The sequence below is a fragment of the Denticeps clupeoides genome, chromosome 17 (assembly GCF_900700375.1).
Source record: "Denticeps clupeoides chromosome 17, fDenClu1.1, whole genome shotgun sequence".
NCBI lineage: Eukaryota > Metazoa > Chordata > Actinopteri > Clupeiformes > Denticipitidae > Denticeps > Denticeps clupeoides.
The window spans coordinates 19,522,719-19,544,591 of NC_041723.1; the positions used below are offsets into that span (position 1 = coordinate 19,522,719).

The window sequence follows — 21,873 nt, forward strand, 5'->3', positions numbered from 1 at the left end:
GATGCGTGCAGCTACTGGGAGCCAGTGAAGGGAACGTAGCAGAGGGGTGGTATGGGAGAATTTGGGAAGGTTGAAGATCAGTCGTGCTGCTGCATTTTGTATGAGTTGTAGAGGTCGGATGGTACATAGAGGTAGACCAGCTAGAAGGGAGTTGCAGTAGTCCAGTCGTGAGATTACTAAGGACTGAACCAGTAGTTGGGTGGCCTGGGTTGACAGGTAAGGGCGGATTCGTCTGATATTGTAGAGAAGGAATCTACATGAGCGGGAAAGATTGCTGATGTGAGTTGAGAAGGAGAGTTGGTTGTCTATTGTTACGCCAAGGTTGCGGGCTGTTGCAGAAGGAGAGAGCTGCGAGTTGTCTAGGTAAATAGCAAGATCCTGATGTGGTGAAGAATCTGCTGGAATGAATATTAGTTCAGTTTTGGTGGGATTGAGTTGGAGGTGATGGGCTGCCATCCAAGACGAGATGTCTGTTAGACATGCAGAGATTTTGGAAGCAGCATGTAGATCAGAGGGAGGAAAGGAGAAGAGGAGTTGTGTGTCGTCAGCATAGCAGTGGTAGGATAATCCATGTGAGGAAATGACCTCACCAAGTGATCTCGTGTAGAGGGAGAAAAGGAGAGGACCTAGCACCGAGCCTTGAGGGACACCAGTGGAGAGTCTACGTGAGGTAGAGGTGGATCCTTTCCAAGTCACTTGGTAAGATCGCTCATCAAGGTAGGAAGCAAACCACTGCCATGCTGAGCCCCGAATTCCAAGCCTCTTCAGGATTGACAAGAGAGTCTTGTGGTTAACGGTGTCAAATGCAGCAGATAGGTCAAGGAGAATAAGAACTGATGACAGTTTTGCCAATCTGGCTGCATGTAGCTGCTCGGTAACCGCCAAAAGGGCAGTCTCGGTGGAATGAGCTGTTCTGAAGCCAGACTGGTTAGGATCCAGGAGGTTGTTCTGTGATAAATGGAGTGATAGCTGGTTGTAGACACAGCGCTCAAGGATTTTGGATAGAAACGAGAGGAGGGAAACTGGTCTGTAATTGTTAATGTCTGTAGGATCAGCAGTGGGTTTCTTTAGGATTGGAAGAACCCTGGCTGTTTTGAAGGCGGATGGTACGTGGCCAGATGAGATTGAGCCGTTTATGATATAAGAAATGAAAGGGATGAGGTCAGGGGAGATAGTTTGAAACATTGCAGAAGGTATTGGATCTAGTGGACAGGTGGTTGGGTTGCCTGTGGATATAATCTGAATGATTTCATCAGATGTGATTTTAGAAAATTGATTTAGAGTAGTTGTCGAATTTTCAGAGGGAAGAGTAGGATTAGTGGTGGAGAATGTCTCACAGATTTTTTCAATCTTCCCTGTGAAGAAGTTGGCAAAATCATCAGCTGTTAATGAAGTTGGGGCAGGGGAAGTCGGGGGGTTGAGTAGGGATAAGAAGATGTTGTGGAGTTTTTGAGGGTTGTGGGCAGAGGCTTCTAGTTTTGTTTTGTAGAAAGCAGTTTTAGCAGTAGTGAGGTAACCACTGAGTTGTATTGACAATATGACAATACAGGTTTATTGTGAGCATGCAAATGAGCTACTTTTACAAAATGGCAGTTTACTGCAGCACAGTGGTAGGATCACTTCTGCCATGATTCACACTATGTTTGGCTCTAGCATGGAACCAAGGTGTCAGTTTCTAAACTGATGCATCTTAGATCCAAATGGTACACCGATTATAACCAGTTCTCAGTTGGTGGGAAAGTGTGTGCTTGAGTCTGACTTTAAGCATTAACCCTGTGATTGACAAGTGGAAGTTTTATATTTGTTACTGTGTGAAAGGGTGTTCTAGAGATCGGAGGAACTGTGTGTGTGTGTGTGTGTGTGTGTGTGGCCAGGTTTCTCTCAAGCAATGATGCCAAGTGCAAAAAGTATTTGAAAGTGAAAGAGTCCTTTCTTTCCTACAACTTTGAAAAAATATTTCAAATAAGGCCATGGATGCAAACTGGATAATTAAAGGTCAATAGCCACACGCTCTAATTTGATTGGTGCACTTATACTTTGTATCCGTAAATATAATAACTTTGTAACTATCCACAACTTATTACAGATCATGCACCACTAATTCATTCACACTATGGCTCACCCAGCTACTCCTATCTCTGGTCAGTTTAGTCCAACTGTCCTTTCATGTGATTGGACATGATCAAAACTCATGTCTTGTTAAGAAATGTCTTGGATGAAGTCTTGTGACATTATATGGACAAAGGTTTTGGGACACCAATTAATTACTCATTTCAATCACACCCATTGCCACAGGTGTATAAAATCAGTAACCTAGTCATGCAGTCTCCATTTACAAATAAGAAAAAAAGGCCTGAAGACCTTACTGTCTTTGGATGCTACCATCGCAAGAAGACAGCTCATGAGATTTTATCCCTGATGAATATTCAGTTGTAAGTGGTACCATAGGCAAGTGGAAACAGTTAGAAAGAATCTTTCATATTACAACATGACTGCCCCAGTGCAAAAGCAAGGTCTGTAAAGTCATGGTTGGATGTGTTTAGTGTGGAACAATTTTATTGATCATCTCTAAACACTTTATAGATTAACTGCAAGTGAATTCTTCTTTCAAAGTCTGCAGAATTAATGGACACAAATTCAATACACAATATTGGGAAAGTTATTACTGCAAAGGGGGGAACCAACTCTGCAATCAAATATATAAACGTCAATACACTTTCATTACAATCCCTGTTGGTGCAATGGTCAGGCATCCCAATACATTTGTCCATATAGTGTATGTGTAAATGCTGCAATCTCACTCAGTTTAAACATTTTAAACGATATAATATTAAAACATTATGAATAGCAACACAACATGTATCTGTCTAACACACACACATTATGGCATATTAAGAAAATGTAATAAGAACAATTAAATGTTGCCTCTTCATTTGTAACTAAATGAGAGACTGCAGTAAATACAATATATAATCTCATGTAAACTTAATTTCATACTATATTAAAATGACTGTTCCTGTTTTTTACACTAGGTATTCATTAAATATGGTATATGCTCCAGATACAAGCTAAAATCACAACAAGATGTCAACATTGTACTGCAAGTTTCATAAGACCTACTGAACTGACATGGCATACATGTATCATGTGTGCTATGTAATCAGTCAGGAAAGTGTGTGTGTGTGTGGCATCCATTCAGATCAGGTGCTATCCATGTTCCTGCACAGCCTCCTGTGTGATGACAACCTCTCTCGGGGACCCTGTTGCACCGATGAAGGACAGAGTTGGAATTTATCATTGCTGTGGCATTGCAGGGCGTTGTTGTCCTCCTCCTCAGTGCTGGAGGCGTTGCCATTGACCTCAGCATCCAACTCATCACCTCCGAGGTCGGCACATCTGTGAGTGTGGTATTCAATCTCCTCCACACATGGGGGCTCATCATCTTCAAAGCAGCTACACACACACACACACACACACAAGGGAAAGCTGTTAAATTATTTTGTACATAGAAAGGGTGCAGCAGTTGATCACACTATTGTACTTCACCAAGAGAGGTAAATGATACGGCTGCACTTTAGTGAAAGATTTTGGAGTTTTGACCATCATTGTGTTTTAATATAAATCATTATTTTACAGATGGAATGGCTTAACACAACACCTACCAAATTAAAGGTGTCCCCCACAGACCCACTTAACTATCCATTCCCTACTGTGTTTAGTTTACTCAGGATCCCTGCAGCCGGAACTGCACTGAGCATGTGGGCACCAGCCCATCACAGTTCATTCCAACTACTTGTACAAAATAAAGAATACATTCCAAGACAAGAAGCATAACTGAAATTACAACAATGAAAAGACATTAGAAATGCGGATGACTGGTGTGTGGATTGGCGACTCTATACTGACTATGAGAGTGTGAGTGAATGGTGAGTGTGTGAGCCCTACTTCCGGTGTCGTGGGATGGGTGTCCTGGAGCCACGAGTCATAACATTTTATATATAAAGTATGGCTCAAGACTGGCAAGTTTACATATATAGTTTCCAATCTTGACCCCATACTGGAAAGTCTTGCTGACAGTCATTGCAAGCAGCAGGAGAACCCGAACAGAAGTAGAGGTCTGAAGGAGGTCTTCACTATGCTTTTTTTTATGTAGATCATTTTCCAACATGGCTCAAATTAAAAGGGAAAATAAGATCTGGTGTACTGGTGTGGGAAGCGTAGTGGTGCGGCCCATACTCACTTCACCATGGCAAAACAGACATTAAATGACTATAAAAATAAGCCCCCATTATGTCACGCCACTCAGGATGAGCATGGTCAAAGAAGCCAGTTTCCTGCCACACACCTCAGTCTTCTCTCCACCAGCATATCAGGAGGAGTTCTGGAAGCGATGCTGAGGCCATTTTTTATTCTAATCACACAACAAATTTAGCAATCAGTGACTCAGGCAGACATAAAGCGACAGCCATTCTCAGCTGTGAGGGTAATGCTGCCTGAAATCAGATTTGAGAAGTAGTGCTTTTCTGCACATGAAGAGCTGATAAAAGGTCTCATACGGAACAGACGAGATACCTGTGGGTTCTTTGTTATTGAGCCCAGCCGCAGAACATAAATAAATAAATAATGATGAATCTGTGAACTGAAGCTTTGAATCTGAATTCTCATTAGTGGCTTATTCTTTGACCGGGAGAAGCTGGTTGTGTTACCATTAAGGGGTACTGCTTGGGTTTGGGGCAAATCTAAGCAAGGAAGTATCTGAGAAGGCACTTCAGATACAATCCTTCACCTGGCAGTGCAGTCAGCAGTACTGTTTGAGACAAGATTGACTGTAGTCTGGTCTTGCCCATGAGGAAGTGTTATATAGAGGAACTCTATATAACACTGACCAATTAGAAAAGGCCAGAGACTCTCAGTGCGACATAACACTTCTGAAAAGGCAAAAAATGGGATTCTAATGCACAAAGCATAATTTAAATTAACCCCAGAAAAACTGACTGCTGGGTTATGTACAATGAAAGAGGTCAGGAAGTGGGGCAGATAGGTAGCTCAGTCTGGAAAGCAAAGGGCAAAATTAGCATAAGGTGCTGAGAGATTTCTGCTGCAGTGTTCAAGACCGCCTAAGCCGAGACCAAGACATTGCTGGGACTGGAGGGTACCAAGACCAAGACCGAGACCAAGACCAAGACACACTAAAGCAAGACGAAAACAAGACCAAAAACAGATTAGAGCTAGAAACAACATCGTATTACTCAAATCAACTGTAGAATAAAAGGCATTGCTGTAAAGTGTCATTACTCATTAAATTAAATTCATGATCTCTTTTCAATTATACTGTCCATATGTCTCTCATTTAAAATCTCCTAGATTTGTCATAGATACGAGGCCTGATAAAAATTATATTCTCAAAAATCCTCTCAGATAACCATTTCATCAGAGCTCGTCAAGGAGTTGGGATGTACAAGAAACCCTCAGGGAAATTATGTTAAAAGGCTGTTCCGGCCTACCTGGAGGAGGTTGAAAATCTGGAGAATTTGTGCCTACTACCAGACCCCAGTCATCAACAGGAGCCCAGTGGAGAGAGTGGACAGCTTCCGATACCTCAGTGTTCACATCATACAGGACCTGTCATGGTCCTGTCACATCAGCACCATGGTGAAAAATTCCCGGCAGCGTCTCTACCACCTCAGACGCCTGAGAGACTTTAGACTGCCCTACAAGGTGCTTAGGATCTTTTACTCCTGCACCATAGAGAGCATCCTGATGGGAAACATCTCAACCTGGTTCGGGAACGGCACCATGCAGGACAGGCGAACCCTACTGAGGGTGGGGTTCCATCAGCTGAACGCATCATCTGTACAAGCTCCCTGACCTTCAATCCATCTACAGCAAGCAGGGCCGGACCAGGGCCAGGAAGATCGTGAAGGACCTCAGCCACCCCAACAATGGACTGTTCTCTCTGCAGCGATCAGGGAAGTCCAACACAGGCTATATGAGCTCTCAACAACAACACTACACAGAACTCCAATACACTCAAGCAGTTTCACTTTCAATCACTTCTGGACTCAAACCCCCCGAATCCTTGCACAAACTTTTAATACAATTTTGAAATCTTTATCCTTACACATTTTGCTTGTTATACTTTTTCACTTTATACTTTGACTCCACCTATTTGCACACTTTCACCCTATCTGTACACATTTTATGTTTTAGGTTAAAGACATAAAAGTGTAATATTTTGTTATGTTTGCAATATTTGCATATTGGTTCATTGTTTACTTGCAATATTTGCAATAATCTGGTCTGTAGCAGTCGCTAAAAGCATTTCACTGCATATCATACAGTGTATGACTGTGTATGTGACAAATAACATTTTAATTTGAATTCGAATTTAGAAGGGAGTTGCGGTACTCCAGTCGTGAGATTACTAAGGACTGAACCAGTTTCTGGGTGGTCTGTGTTGACAGATAAGGGCGGATTCGTCTGATATTGTAGAGAAGGAATGTACATAAGCAGGAAATATTGCTGATGTGAGTCGAGAAGAAGAGTTGGTTGTCTATTGTTACTCCAAGGTTGCAGGCTGTTGTAGAAGGAGAGAGCTGTGAGTTGTCCTGGTAAATAGCAAGATCCTGATGTGGTGAAGAATCTGCTGGAATGAATATTAGTTCAGTTTTGGTGGGATTGAGTTGGAGGTGATGGGCTGCCATCCAAGATGAGATGTCAGTTATACACGCAGAGATGTAGATCTGAGCGAGGAAAAGAGAAGATGAGTTGTGTGTCATCGGCATAGCAGTGGTAGGATAATCCATGTGAGGAAATGACTTCACCAATTTATCTTGTGTAGAAGGAGAAAACGAGAAGATCATCTTTTTGATGAAAACAATTTTACTTTACACAGCTATCCTGACCTGTCATGATTTTACTTCTTTATATTTGTGACTGTGATGGGTAAAGAGAGCATTAGTTGGTGCGGCAGCTGCATTTGCCCACCCTCAGATGTGGAGGACGAGTGGTGAAAAGTTGTATCTGGAAGAGTATCCGGCCACAGTGACACTATTTTGTGGTCTTCTCATGTGAGAAGAAAATCATAACTTGATTTGGAAGCTCTCATAAGGTAACAAGAAGCAGCTACTCCTAACATAGCAAAACAAGTGTTTACCTAAAACCCTTTAGATGTGAGAGGTTGTCTTGTGGTGTCAGGTTAGCGGTTGCTGCTGTTAATGCGGCTAAGGTTGTGAGGAGCTGCAGTTTAATTCACAATCAACTTCCAACCTATTCCAATCTCTGACGCCACTTATCCAGGTCACAGGGGAATATGGAGTCTATCCCAGCATTCCAAAGATGCAAGGCAGGAATGTCCCCTGGACAGGGTGCCAGTTCTGCATTGCAGTTACAGAAAAAAAATTATACAACAACTTGTATCTACTCTACTCTTCATTCTAATTCGGCTTTTAATCCTCACACTGATGAAAACATAACTGAAGTAAGCATTTCCGTATTTTGAGCAGAACGTTATTCAGAAACACAAATTACCAAAACTAATAGTTGGTAACACAACACATACAGTCGTGGCCAAACTTTAAGAAATGACACATATACAGTTTTACACAAAGTTTGCTGCTTCTGTTTTTATTATGGCAGGTTTCATATAGTCCAGAATGTTATGGAGATTGATCAGATGAATTGCAAAGTTCCTCTTTGCCATGAAAATGAACATAATGGGGCAGTGGTGGCCTAGTGGTTAAGGAAGCGGCCCCGTAATCAGAAGGTTGCTGGTTCGAATCCCGATCTGCCAAGGTACCACTGAGGTGCCACTGAGCAAAGCACCGTCCCCACACACTGCTCCCCGGGCGCCTGTCATGGCTGCCCACTGCTCACTCACGGTGATGGGTTAAATGCAGAGGACAAATTTCACTGTGTGCACTGTGCTGCTGTGTATCACATGTGACAATCACTTCACTTTCATAATCGCCCAAAAAACCTTTCCACTGCATTATCCAAGGGAGTGGACTCACTCACAATTTTGCCTAAGAACACAGCCATGAATAAAGAATAAATGGTAATAAAACATCCTCCAACATATCCAATAACAGTTTGGTGACGAACAATGCCTTTTCCAGCATGATGGAGCATCGTGCCATAAGGCCAAAGTGGTAACTGAGTGGCTCGGGGAACAAAACATTGACATTTTGGGTCCATGGCCAGGAGCCCTTAATCAAACTGAGAACTTGTGGTCAATCCTCATGAGGCAGGTAGACAAATAAAATGCCACACATTCTGAGAAACTCCAAGCACTGATTATGAAGGAATGGGTTGCCATCAGTCAGGATTTGGCCCAATTGATTTGGCCCAGTTGACTTGCCCAAATTGCAGAGGTCTTGAAAAAAAGAGCAACACTGCATAAACTTGATAATTGTCAATAAAAGCATTTGAAACTTGCTTGTAATTATACTTCAATACACCACAGAAACAACAAATCTAAAACCACTGAAGCAGCAAACTTGTGAAAACCAGGGCTTGGTGGGGACGGGGCTCCACAGCGGGAGAAAGTACATGGTGAGTGATAGCTGGATTGTACTGGTAGTTGAGGATGGTGTGGGTTGTTCACATAGATGGATCAGGCATCAAAGGACAGGAACATTCTCAGCATCGGGGACAGCGCAGTGATTTGGGAACATTCAGGTAAAAGAGGAGCAGCCAAGAAGAATCCAGTAAGCGAGGTCTAGAAACAGGCGAGGATAACAAGGTATGAAGGCTAGCAGCTGCAAGGGATAAAACCAACAATGAAACCAACGACATAGTTTATGCTGGGTCTTGGTTCTGGTCTCTGGTAAGGTTCTTGGTAGGAAGCTTGTTGATGTGGGTTTGTGCTGAAGGAGGGGCCCACATTAAAAGACGCATGTTGATTAAAGGGTACCCGATTACATACAGCACAGGCTAAAAGTTTGGACACCTTCTCATTCAACGTGTTTTCTTTATTTCCATGACCATTTACTATGGTAGATTCTCACTGCAGGCATCAAAACTATGAATGAACATGTGTGGAGTTATGTACTTAACTAAAAAAGTGGAGACCTGGCCTCCAAAGTCACCGGACCTGAACTCAATCCAGATGGTTTGGGGTGAGCTGGGCCTAAGTGCTAAACACCTCTGGGAACTCCTTCAAGACTGTTGGAGAAGCAGTTCAGGTGATGACCTCTTGAAGCTCATCGAGAGAACGCCAAGAGTGTGCAAAGCAGTAATCAGAGCAAAATACGTAACTCCACATGTGTTCATTCATAGTTTTGATGCCTTCAGTGAGAATCTACCAACGTAAATGGTCATGAATATTAAGAAAACATTTTGAATGAGAAGGTGCGTCCAAACCTTTGGCCGGTACTGTATGTACGTATGAGACATATGACAGTCATCTCCTCTTCCGGTTCTGGGTTGCTCGGTGGTATGGTGGTGGCTGTGACAGTGTCATTCTCAAAACCTTTGGCCAAAAAAAATTGTGATAAATGATGCCCTGTTTTGTTTGACAGCATTAAAGAACCAGAATAAGTGAAGATTAACATCTAATAGTACAAAAGAAGGTAAGGTCATTTTAAACTCCTTTATGAGGTCCAGAAAGATGCTCTTTTACCTTTTTTTACTACTGTAATGTTTTTGAGGTGTATCATTATTATTATTAAATGGAAAGCAGTGAGGACCCATAGAAACACAGGCAACAGCAAAATAGAATCTTCTCACCATTACCAACAATTGTAACAAACCAACAACAGTCTTCATTGTTTTTTTATTCATGTCACCATTCAACAATAGTCCTCTGTAATCAACAGGGCTATTACTGCATACCCAAATGGAGAGGGAAACAGGACACAATCTCAAGCCCTCATCATCCTGAGAAAAAACACTCCAAGGTTATTATTACCATGTTTGGCCTGCATGTCACATAATGGAGTCTAGCAGTTGGAATATTAACAGGCTCATTTCTCTGTTTAGAGAGTGAAGTCTGGGTTGAAACCTTCGCTACATGCCCTCTCTATCTCTCCTGAAAACTATACAGTCACAAAGGAAATCTACAAAAACATCTCTTTCTCTAGCTCTTTTTCCAGAGTTCAAGGACAGAATGCAATACATATATACAGCGAATGGAATCATACAGGATCATTTTGTAGCATTCACAAATGCAAACTATGACTTTATAGCTGGATAAGGTATATGACAGTCATTATTTTGCCCAGTAGTGGGCTGAAACATCTCCTTTATTCTGCAAAATCAGCACTGTTTTAATTCAAATAAATGTTTTCTGCCCTAGATCCTCACTCAAATGAATCAATGAACAATTAAAAAGTAATCTCAAATGAACATCTCTATATACTACGTGTTACAATTGCCCTTTATAGTGCCTAATGGCATGCATTGTTATTTTGAGTATCTATATGGGTGAGAGATAAAGTGTTGAGCCGGATACTTGCCAGAATGATGCAGTGCTGTGAGTGTTTTCCTGTAAATGGGTCGTTACTGAGGAAATGTGAGGTGTTAAGGTAAATGTATAGTTCACTGTGTAGTTTAGTTCCACATATGTAACTGCATTTCTATATAGACTACAAACTTGACTCACCATAATTCAGTGCATCTAGAAAGTATTCACAGCGCATCCTTTCTTCCACATTTTGTTATAACCTTATGCAAAAATTGATTAAATGCAATTTCCCTCAGAATTCTACACATTGCAGCCCATAGCGCTCTTTAAGGGCGGTTCTCCTCTTTCCACAGAGGACCTCTGGAGCTCTGACAGATTGACCAGGTTTTTGGTCACCTCCCTGACTATGGCCCTTCTTCCCCGGTCGCTCAGTTTAGGTGACTTCCCAGTTTTAGTAGGGGCATTGGTGGCCTAGCTTTGCTCAGTGGCACCTCAGAGGCACCTTGGCAGATTGGGATTAAACCAGAACCTTCTGATTAAGGGGCTGCTTCCTTCCCCGCTAGGCCACCACTGCCCTTTGTGGTTTACTGTATCAAATGCTCTAGAGAGGTCCAGGAGAATAAGAACAGATTTGCTAGTCTGGCCGCATGTAGCTTCTCAGGAACAGCCAGAAGGGCCGTTTCTGTAGAATGACCTGCTCTGAAGCCAGACTGATTGGGATCTATGAGGTTGTTTGGAGACAGATGAAGTGATAGCTGATTGTAGATGCAGCGCTCAATGACTTTATATGAAATGAGAAACGACAGAAGAGATACTGGTCTGTAGTTGTTGATGTCTGCAGGATCAGCAGTGGGTTACTTTAGGATTGGAAGAACCCTGGCTATTTTAAAGTCAGGTGGTAGGTGACCAGATGTAATTAAATAATTTATGTTGTAAGAAATGAAGGGTTAAGGTCAGAAGAGATTGCCTGTGGATATGATCTGGATGATTTCATCTGATGTGAGTTTTGAAAATTGTTCTACGACAGTCGCGAGTCTTCAGAGGGTAGGGTAGGGATTGTTGTGGTGGAGACTGTCTGGCAGATTTGCTCAATCTTCCCTGTGAAGAGGTTGGCAAAATCTTATGAAAGATTTATGAAAGATGGAACACGGGGAGTTGGAGGGTTCAAAAGAGATGAGAATATGTTGTTGAGATTTTGAGGGTTGTGGGCAGAGGTTTCCAGTTTTGCTTTGTAGACTTATCAGAAGTGAGGTAAGTTTAGAAGTTGCGTAAGAGTTTGTCATTACCCAGCAGGTCCAAATCACTCTGTCAATTCTTATTTTTCCTCTCCGCGGCTCAAGGTCTCAGATAGCCTTTTAACTCCAATTAAGATGCAGAAATAAGAAGGATGATTAAGGGAAACAGGATGTTCCTGAGCTCAATTTTAAGCTTCATGGCAAAGGCTGTGTATACTTATGTACATATGATTATTCATATTTTTTATTTTTAATAGATTTGCCAAAAATGTTTACTTGGAAAAAAAAAGGGTTTCACAGTGTCATTATGGGGTGTTGTGTAGAATTCTGAGCAAAAAATGGAATTTAATACATTTTGGAATAAGGCTGTAACATAAAAAATATATGGAAAAAGCTCCTACCATTCAAACAGACTGCTGCACAAACGACTGAGTACAGAAACAGCCATAACCCCACCAGCATATGGAGGGCACTCTGTACACACAAGGTCTGAGGCAGGATTGGAGGTATGAAGCCACGTCACTTACTTCCGTACCGCCATGACAGTCCTTTACATAATATGATAATAAACTGCAGTGGTCTGCGCCCCGCCCTGGTTGTATCCCCACCCTGTGCCCTCTGTCTTAGGTTGGATAAGTGGTTATGGAAGAACTTAATGGTTATGAATAGAAAGAAAGAGAGAGAAAGAGAAGCAATATAGAATTAAAATGTAGTGTGAAATTAAGACGGCTACAGCAGACCCCTAAGCTACCTATTATATCCCTAATTACAGCAGTGCAAAATAAAGCAGAAAGGATTAGTCTACACAGATTTATTTCAACTGAAAATGTCACACCACACATGCCAGATATTGTTTTTTTGAATAACGTAAAAGACTAATTGCTGTTTCTCAAAAATTGGCTCTGAAATGTCAGAAGTCTCCAGTCAATTAAGTTGTTTGGTTCTGCCGATGTTTGCCTGTCATTGCTGTGCAGGTGGAAGCATTTCAAATCTTTTACCCTCCAACCAATTTATTACATCCATACACAAATTCACTGTTTATGTTGTTCTGCCTTCTCCTGCATCTGGGGAGCAATAAAATGTGAACAATGGCAGTATTGACATTTTAAATCCCACAACACAGAGCTGGGAAAACTGTGTAAGGAAGTCTCCCTTGAATGGCCTCAAAGAGAAATAAATCACAAAATAAATCATGAAACCACATGAGCTGCAGTGACGCAAAAAAGTCAATTAGCAGAATAAAAGTGTCTGGCTGTGTGTTGGGTGTCAACTGGGGAGTGTGTGTGTGTATGTGTGTCAGTGCAGCAGTGTAGGAACATGATTTTATCAGATTCCTCATGGGAGACACACAGTGCTACACTCAGAGTTACAGATTCTGACACTTCATAAGAGAACTGCCACCAAATCTCGCCAGCAATGCCTCTCAAAGAGATTTGAACAAACACGAGTACAGACACACACATCCCTCTTTTAGTTCTTTTTACTTTTGGATATACACATTTTCATTACATTACATTACAGGAACCCATTGGCACTGAATTGGTTTATTACCTATTAGACAGAAACAGATGTGCATACATACATGCATATAGAACTTTCTTCTCAGATCAGGTGAACTAGGTCAATATGGTTACATAACTTGCCAGGTATCATTATATCTCATGAGCTCTATGACAGACTGTCACCAGCATGCTAACTGTCTGGCACGCTTCTCACAAAGAACCTGCTCGGCTTTTATATACAGAAAAGAATTGAAAATACAATAAATCAAAAATAGTTCTGACAATGTGTTCCCTTTTCAGGCCTTTTATTCTGTATTTCACTTGTTTGAAGTAACCGTTTTAAAATATTGGCAAATGAAATGTTTAATGTTTTGTTGACAGACTAAAAATCTGGATTTATTTCCAGATAACATTAGCAATTGAACAGGGAAATGTTCCATGCCAAGATAAAAATCAAGTAAAACCTCTTAAAAAACATTCACAAAAGATTATAAGGGTGGCCTAGCGGTGAAGGAGGCGGCCCCATTATCAGAAGGTTCGATTCCCGATCTGCCAAGGAGCCACCGAGCAAAGCATCATCTCCATAACACTTCACTTTCACTATATTTGGACATAAAAAAATGCGCCAAAATACATATTCCCATCTGTGATAAATGGAATCTGAAGAGTGTTATCATGGCATTTGGTATGGTGAACTTGCAGATAAAAGTGCAAGGGCCAAAAACACACTAAACAAAAGCAGCATGAGTTCAATGTGCAAAAAAAGATGGTGGAACATATGTTCACCCGAATAGGTGGCACTTGTGGGTGATCAGGACCCAGTGTAACCCGCTAGCTCGGCCCGTCACGTGGATGAATAGAGGCAGCACACAGTTGCAGTTTTATAAACAGAAAAGATGCTATACAAGGTAGAGAGTGAGCGGCTATGCTTCATTATCTCTCCTCTTCAAGGTCAAAATGGTACTGACCAGGCTATGTCCGATACCATTTTTTTAAATTGTAGAAAATAATGAACATAAAGAACATATATGTTTTTAAAACAAATGCATTACAAGATACAGGTATACAAAAAATACACACCGCTACCACTAGATGTCATTTCCTAATAGTATATTGCAATAAAGTGCAAAAAAATTATATTACCCTTCTGTTACACCAGCCCTCATGTGAATGGGGGCCACCTGGTGAGCTCAAAGGCACAGAGGAATCACATTATGTCATTATTATATTGGGACAGAAACTTCCATTTCTGGTACACTATTTTTTGTCTGTAATCTGTGAAAATTAATTCCCTGCCACCTTTGTTGTGTAGAGTTTGTGAGTAAATTGTAATTGAATAGTATAAAAATTAAGTTAATTTCCACAGACCTCCTGATAAATGTGCAGGATAAATTCACTATGTAGCATTGGTTATGGCTTCCTTGCAAAATGTCCCATTACAGTCTCAAATCTTGTATTTTGATTAATGCCATGACGGATGCCGCTTCCATATCTCTCTCACCATTGTGGGTAAGTCAGGAAGGCTAATAGGTTTCTGAAATACATATCCAAGTGTCTGGAGTGTAATACTAATCATAAAAAGTAATGTTAAGATTATGCATTCCCCTGTAAGACCTCATCTTGGGAGTACTGTCCAGGCTTGGTTCAAAAATAATATTGCTGTTAAAAAAGAATGATTTCTGGCTTTAGAGCAATATATGAGTAGAGGTTATCAGAGTTGAATTTGTTTAGACTCAAGCAAGGGAGTACAACATTCTTAACAGGTCCACATGCTTTTCATCCAAATACATTCTTATTCAAAATGTAAACTGCAATTTCCCACTGCACAAGTTTGAATGGTTGAATTATCTTGCCTTTAACATTGTCCTGGTTTCAAGTAGGTAAAGAATGGAATGGTGGTAAAATGTATCAAAAATGGCCTTGGCAAAGGACCTTGTGTGCATTCCAGAATGTAATGTAACAATGGTCCAGAGCCTGGTTGACAAATGAGCATAAGGTAAGCATAAGTAGATATATGTTCATGTGATCATACCAAGAGTTACTGATCATGAAGCACATGCCTCTGCTTTAATTACACAGGAAAATGAACATTAAGGGGTGTGGTTGATGGTGCTAACAACAACCTTGGTAAAGATCAGAACCATCAGAACAAAGTTTTTGCATTGCCTTGGGTGTTACTGGACACACGAATGGGCAGACAGCAGAAGTTGGGACAAAAGAGAGATTAAAGCTGAAAGCTGATTATGAGAAACTGAAGAAGATACCATGGCGTCCAAGATCACTACTGTATTCAGAAAATGGATTGAAAGATCTTTAACTGCAGTGACTCAAACCACAAGGAAAATGGACAATATTTATTTTTTTTCCAAATCTCTTGGTAGTTGAGTGATTAGGGCTTGGTGCTCTGTCTGGGACAGGCTCCAGCTTTAAAAAAAAAATGTTTGGTGAGCTGCACATTTGGCACAGGTCTACATTGCCCAGCCAAATACTGGCATAAAACCCAGCAGTCAACCATGCTCAACATGCTGGTTACACTGAATTATATCTCACTGATGCCTCATGGCTCTAATTTGGATGTTTGGATTCCTGGCACCAAATCAGCTTTGCATCAATTATGTTTACATTCTCCATAAAAAGTATAAGATAAAATAATTTAATCATGAAACAATAAAATAAAACATGACTTAAAGGATATTATGGATATCTAGCATCAATTAGGTCATACAGAGAAATATAGGTGAATTTCAAGGATGAAAATGAGTACACTCATTGTTTTCAATGCAAGTTAGGACACTTCAAAACAGGGACACAGGGGTTCATACCCAGTGTGATGTACTCATTTTGAGCACATCACACCAAATTTGTTATTTTATTAAGTAACACGTGATTGTATTTTTTCCTATTTCTCTGACTCATTTCATGCAAAAAAAATTATTGCTGTTTTCCTTTTCATTCAAAGGATAATTCTGGTTTTCAATTTTTTTCTTGGTCACAACATGCATTGTAAGTCACAAAATGTTTTCACTGGGTGGAGAAGAAATTTCCAGAATGCATGTTCCATTTATATGAGCAGCAGAAAGTCATGCAAGAGTAACATATTAATGCAAGAAATTTCCTGTCAAATATTGCAGGACCTAATCACATCCAAATCTGAAAATCATCAATTGCTAAACACTGTTTATTTATTTCAAGATGATTCTAGTGCCAGTGATTAGTCCTAACAGATGATCAATGCTTTTACATTTACCAGCATTTATTGTGAGATATCATTTCCCTGCAGTAAATTGCTGCAAGGATCAAAATTCTAAATAGCCAAGCTGAAGATAGAGAGCTCTCAAAGTGGAGCACATTTGAATTAATCAGTAAACTACTCAGTTTAACCTATTCCATATTCCAAGGGCAGCACTCAGTTCTCCATGGATTAACTAGGTAACACAGTTAGTGATGGAATTAGTTTCTCTTGATAAGAGGATCTCCATGGGCATGATTACTCTTCAGAAATTTGTGTTCTGTGTGTGGCATGTTTAAATGAAGATTGGGGGAGTTGGATTGGACTCTAGTAAGTAAAACTGCTTCTCTTCCAGTGCAAAATAGTACATCAAATAAAGCAACATATTTGGTCCCAGAATGTAGAAGTAAAAAGGCAAAAGAAATAAGATAGACTTTGATCATGTGGGAGTGCTAAGTGTGGGAGACAGCAGTGATCATGTAAATTTGCTCTCTAACTGTCCCAGTTCAACCTCCTCGATGCTCTTTTATCCTTCCAATGAGTGCCTTCTGTTTTTTTTGTGTGTAAAAGAGTGAGTTGCAAATCTAAACTTAAATTTGCTGGTGTAAAATGAGAGAAAACCGCAGGAAACCAATTAGAGGGCAGGCTTAAGTCAGCTTTATTCTAGCTAATCTAGATTTTCATTCAGCTTTTGCTAATGTTAGTTATTTATGATGCACTTACAGTGTACTGAGAGAAAACTGCTTATAATCGGTATGGACCACCCTGTCACCAGATGGAGGAATAAGTTATTTTTATCAGTAGACATATGACTCACACTGATGTGTGCAGCCCAAAGCTCTAAACCTGTACAGGCAATAAATTGAGGTGAAATGAAAGATCGCCTGCAGATCATGGCGGCCTGCTGGAGATCCTGATATTCATCTGTTTACTGCACCTGAACTTGGAGGAAATGTCCTGACACTGCAATAAACACAATAAACTCCCTCTTACACATGCATTCCTATTCAAACAGACACGTGCACACACATGCATGCATGCATGCACGCACGCACACACAAACTCAGAGAACACACTTGTGCCAAAAACAACTAAAGTGCAGTCGGGAAATGCAGGCAGAAAAAAATGAAAAAAATCTGCAAACGACACCTCATCTTTTCAAGTAAAATCCTCTTAAAACAGAATAGATTCAACATATGGCTTAAAGGGAACAGGGCGTGCAGCTCTGAATTCTAAAGCATGGCGCCGCCACGAGCAGAGCTGCATCTATAGGGAGGAAAAAGCTTGATGTTTGGTTAATGGGATGGAGGCGGCATTAGAGCTGCTAGCACTAGGCTCTTCCACAGCTTTTTGAGCCAACCTCATCATAAGTCGAGCCCAGTTCCTCTTTTCCACCGCTAGGTTACGTTCAGCGAAGATGCGAGTCAAGAAATATGCGACGCACACAGCCGCTGCTCTGTCTGTTCCTATTTCTCTACAGGGAAATGAAGGGAGAAAAAGAGAAAAGGAGAAAAGAAGTCATCCTCGGAACAGGAAATAGTCTCTGAAGACAGCTTGTACCAAGTGAAATGCACACAGGAATTTAATTGCGAATCCTGAAAATCAATAGAACACCATTATCAGCTACATTGAATGAAACACATCCTGGATGAAAAGTCCCCCTGTGCTCGTATCACCCAGGACTAAGAAGCAGAAGAGAGGAAGACGTTTGTGTGGCTCACTGTGATCCATGATGCTCAATCATGGCTCCATGTATTAATGTCAATGGCAACTATGACACCCCAGACAGAGTAACAGTTTGGAGGTTTTCCACAAAATCCTCACAAAAGAGCTCTGTGATCAACGGCTACTTGCAGTCTCAAAGGTAACTAGTTTTATTTCCCCTGAACCCACAGGGGAGCGTGTCCCACAGGCCCTCATTCTTCCTAAGGTCACCTGAGCTTCATCACAAAGACATGAACTAAAGATGAGGCTGAAAAGCGTGCAGAGTTGGGAACTTTTTCAGAAACAATAAACAAAACCACATAACCATATAAAGGTCCTGACTAATTTCTACCATACAGCACAGAAACATGAACTAAAAGGGGGATTCATGCACTATTTCCTTATTTTCATGAAACAATGGCAGTATGTATATGGAGACTCTGTTATTGTGCTCAATTTGTAGACTTTTGCTTGTAGAACACTTAAATTTGTGTGAATGCTGGAAGACAAACCCTCAGATAATGCTAGATATCATTTTCAAAGGTTTAGGCCACTTTGCTTCTACCGGCTCGTTTGAATATGTTCATGTTTGAAATAAACAGCATGACTTCATCATCATCATCATGTCACAGACTTTGCTTTCACTTCTGACTGTGTACCTTTCTGTCACCTCCAAAATGACAGAGACTGATTAGGAAAATAAAACTACCATCAATTAATACAGCATCTTATTGAAAATCAGATCAACTGCAAAATCACATCTGCTCTTTATCAGGTCAAATGTATTTGGAATGTGATCTAATACATGTGACCTTTTCAGAACTCTGCTTGCTGATAGTGGACAGGGTAAACTGGGGTCAGGACGAGCAGAAGTGGGAGCAACATACTCTTGGTAAGCATTGTATATTTAATGGCATAAATTTGGCTTCAATATCATTCACAAAATACAGGCAAAAAAATTAAAACCAAAATAAACCAACATCTGATTTTTTTAAGCATTCATCATCAGGATGAACTGAATTTGTAAATATTTTAACTGAGAAAATTTAAGGTTGCTCTCATCATAAAAGGTTTTGTCTATTAATATAAGTGCCGCAGGTAATCTGCAAAACGTGGTGTGAAAAATCAAATCACAGCAAAGGAACTGTCAACCAAAGTAGATTATTACATCTTACATTTTAAAGTATGTGAATAAGACAGTGGCATATACTATGAATATTAATAGTAAGCCACAGCAAATCCGTTGTATTTTTGTGACTCAGATCCATGTGAACAATGAAAATGACAAAGCTTCAAAGTTGGGGTATTGACATGACCCTAAATCTGAGAAATAAACTTTTGGATAGGAACTGTCACTCTACACATGTCACCATTCTGTGCTGCTCATCTAACCCTGAGTGCGTAGCCTTGAGTGTTGTGGAAAGGCACTGACAAATAAAAGCCCTTGACATCCAGAAACTTGTGTGTGAAGCCAATCAAACCACAATCCTACCACGCCCAGAGTGCACCCACACACTCTGCTCATGAATTCACTGGCTGTAAACTCATCAACTTCTGTCATTTTCTTACCCACGTCAGGCCCACACTCTGGAATCTGATATTCTACATTTAAAAAGAAATAAAACACATCTGAGCAGTGAATCCGTTACTGCTGTACCCACTGTATACAGAAAGTATTCAGACCCCCTTACATTTTTCACTCTGTTATATTGCAGCCATTTGCTAAAAACATTTAAGCACATATTTTCCTCATTAATATACACACATAACCGAATATTGACAGAAAAACACAGAATTGTTGACGTTTATTAACAAAGAAAAACTGATATATCACATGGTCCTAAGTATTCAGACCCTTTGCTCAGTATTTAGTAGAAGCGTCTTTTTCAATCTAAAAACAGCCATAAGTCTTTTTGGGAAAGACAGGTTTTTCAGACCTGGATTTGGGGGATCTTCTGCCATTCCTCTTTGCAGATCCTCTCCAGTTCTGGCAGGTTAGATGGTAAACGTTGATCTACAGCCGTTTTTTTAACTCCAGAGATGCTCAATTGGGTTTAAGTCAGGGCTCTGGCACGGCCATTTAAGAACAGTAACAAAGTTGTTGTGAAGCCACTCCTTTTAACTGTGTGCTCAGGTTCATTGTCTTGTTGGAAGCTTTGGCCCAGTCTGAGGTCCTGAGCACTCTGGAGAAGGTTTTCCCTGTAGGATGTCGCATTCATCTCTCCCTCGATTGCAACCAGTCGTCCTGTCCCTGCAGCTGCAAAACACCCCCACAGCCTGACGCGGCCACCAGCAAGCTTCACTGTTGGGACTGGATTAGACAGGTGATGAGCAGTGCCTGGCTTTCTCCACACATACCGCTTTTAAGGCCATATAGTTCTATCATGGTCTCATCAGACCAGAGAATCATCAGACTCTCAAATCTTGGAATCCTTCAGGTGTTTTTTTCAGCAAACTCCTTGCGGGTTCATGTGTCTTGCACTGAGGAGAGGCTTCAGTCAGGCCACTCTGCCATAAAGCCCCGACTGGTGGAAGGTTGAAGGATTATGGAGGCCACTGTGCTTTTAGGAACCTTAAGTACAGCACAAATGTTTTGTAACCTTGGCCAGATCTGTGCCTGTGCCTCTCTGAGCTCTTCAGGCAGTTCGTTTGACCTCATGATTCTCATTTGCTCTGAATTGCATTGTGAGCCATAACAGGGGCGTGGCTTCCTAATCAAGTCATATAATCTAACACAGCTGGACTCAAATGAAGGTGTAGAACCATCTCAAGGATGATCAGAAAAATTGGACAGCATCTGAGTTAAGTATATCCTTGTCACAGCAAAGCGTCTGAATACTTAGGACCAGTTTTTCTTTGTTAATGAATCTGCAAAAATGTCAACAATTTTCTGTCAATATGGGGTGCAATGTGAACATTAATCAAGAAAAAAAACGAAATTAAATTATTTTAGCAAATGGCTGCAATATAACAAAGAGTGAAAATATATTTAAATATTTTAAATATTTTCCATACCAACAGTAGGTCTTGGAGCTACAGCAGGAAACACTTTCTGCTCTATAATTTTAGAATAAAAAAAAAAATAAAGTCACTGACTTCTTTCTCTTGGTGTACAAGATGCAACTTGGGGTTAATAACCTTTAGCCAGGAAATAATTGGTGGCAATAATGTATTCGACTGATGGAAGTGCATCTCTCCCCCATGTGATGTATTTCAACATAGTAACATTTTCAGTGATACACATTTGTTTAACTTTGACAAAGTGACGTGATTGTCATTGTACTACACAGAACAGTTCACACCCTTGAGCAAGGTCACCACCCACATCAGATATAAGCTGTGTCACAGCAGAATTGCTTATATGCATGGTGCTAATTGAAAATAATTACGTATTAATTACGTGTTGCGTATTAACATAATATTTAAGTCCTAAACCTAAAACTGTTAACTGTTACATTTTCTAGTAGATGCTAGAATCAGATTAACATGGGTTACCTTGTTGAGATTTTTGCTTTATGTTGTCGTGGTCATAAAGCTCTATAATGTGACTTCAATGACAAACTCAAATACTGACACCATTATTGAAATCAATGAGGATTTCATAAAACAAACTGACTTTTTGTTAAAAAAATGGCAAAATGTAAACTATTTTATTTCATGAGAGAGATTTTTTCTTTAGGGGACATACTGAAGTCTCTGGTCAGAAAGAAAAATGAATATTTAACACATCTGAAGGACAAATAAAATGCCACAGGCATGGCTGTGTAATTCGAAGCTCACAGAATTGCAAAATACACT

General features: G+C 40.5%; 1 protein-coding gene across 1 annotated transcript in view; it reads right to left on the bottom strand.

Moving 5' to 3' along the window:
- Nucleotides 1-1,529: 1,529 nt before the first annotated feature.
- The window catches only part of LOC114767235 (cytosolic carboxypeptidase 1-like), a 37,238-nt gene continuing 16,894 nt past the window's right edge, over nt 1,530-21,873 (bottom strand). Inside the window, exon 6 of the mRNA XM_028958821.1 lies at nt 1,530-3,453. Within this exon, the coding sequence (XP_028814654.1) occupies nt 3,201-3,453 (253 nt within the window). The 3' untranslated portion in view covers nt 1,530-3,200. The remainder of the gene's footprint in view (nt 3,454-21,873) is intronic.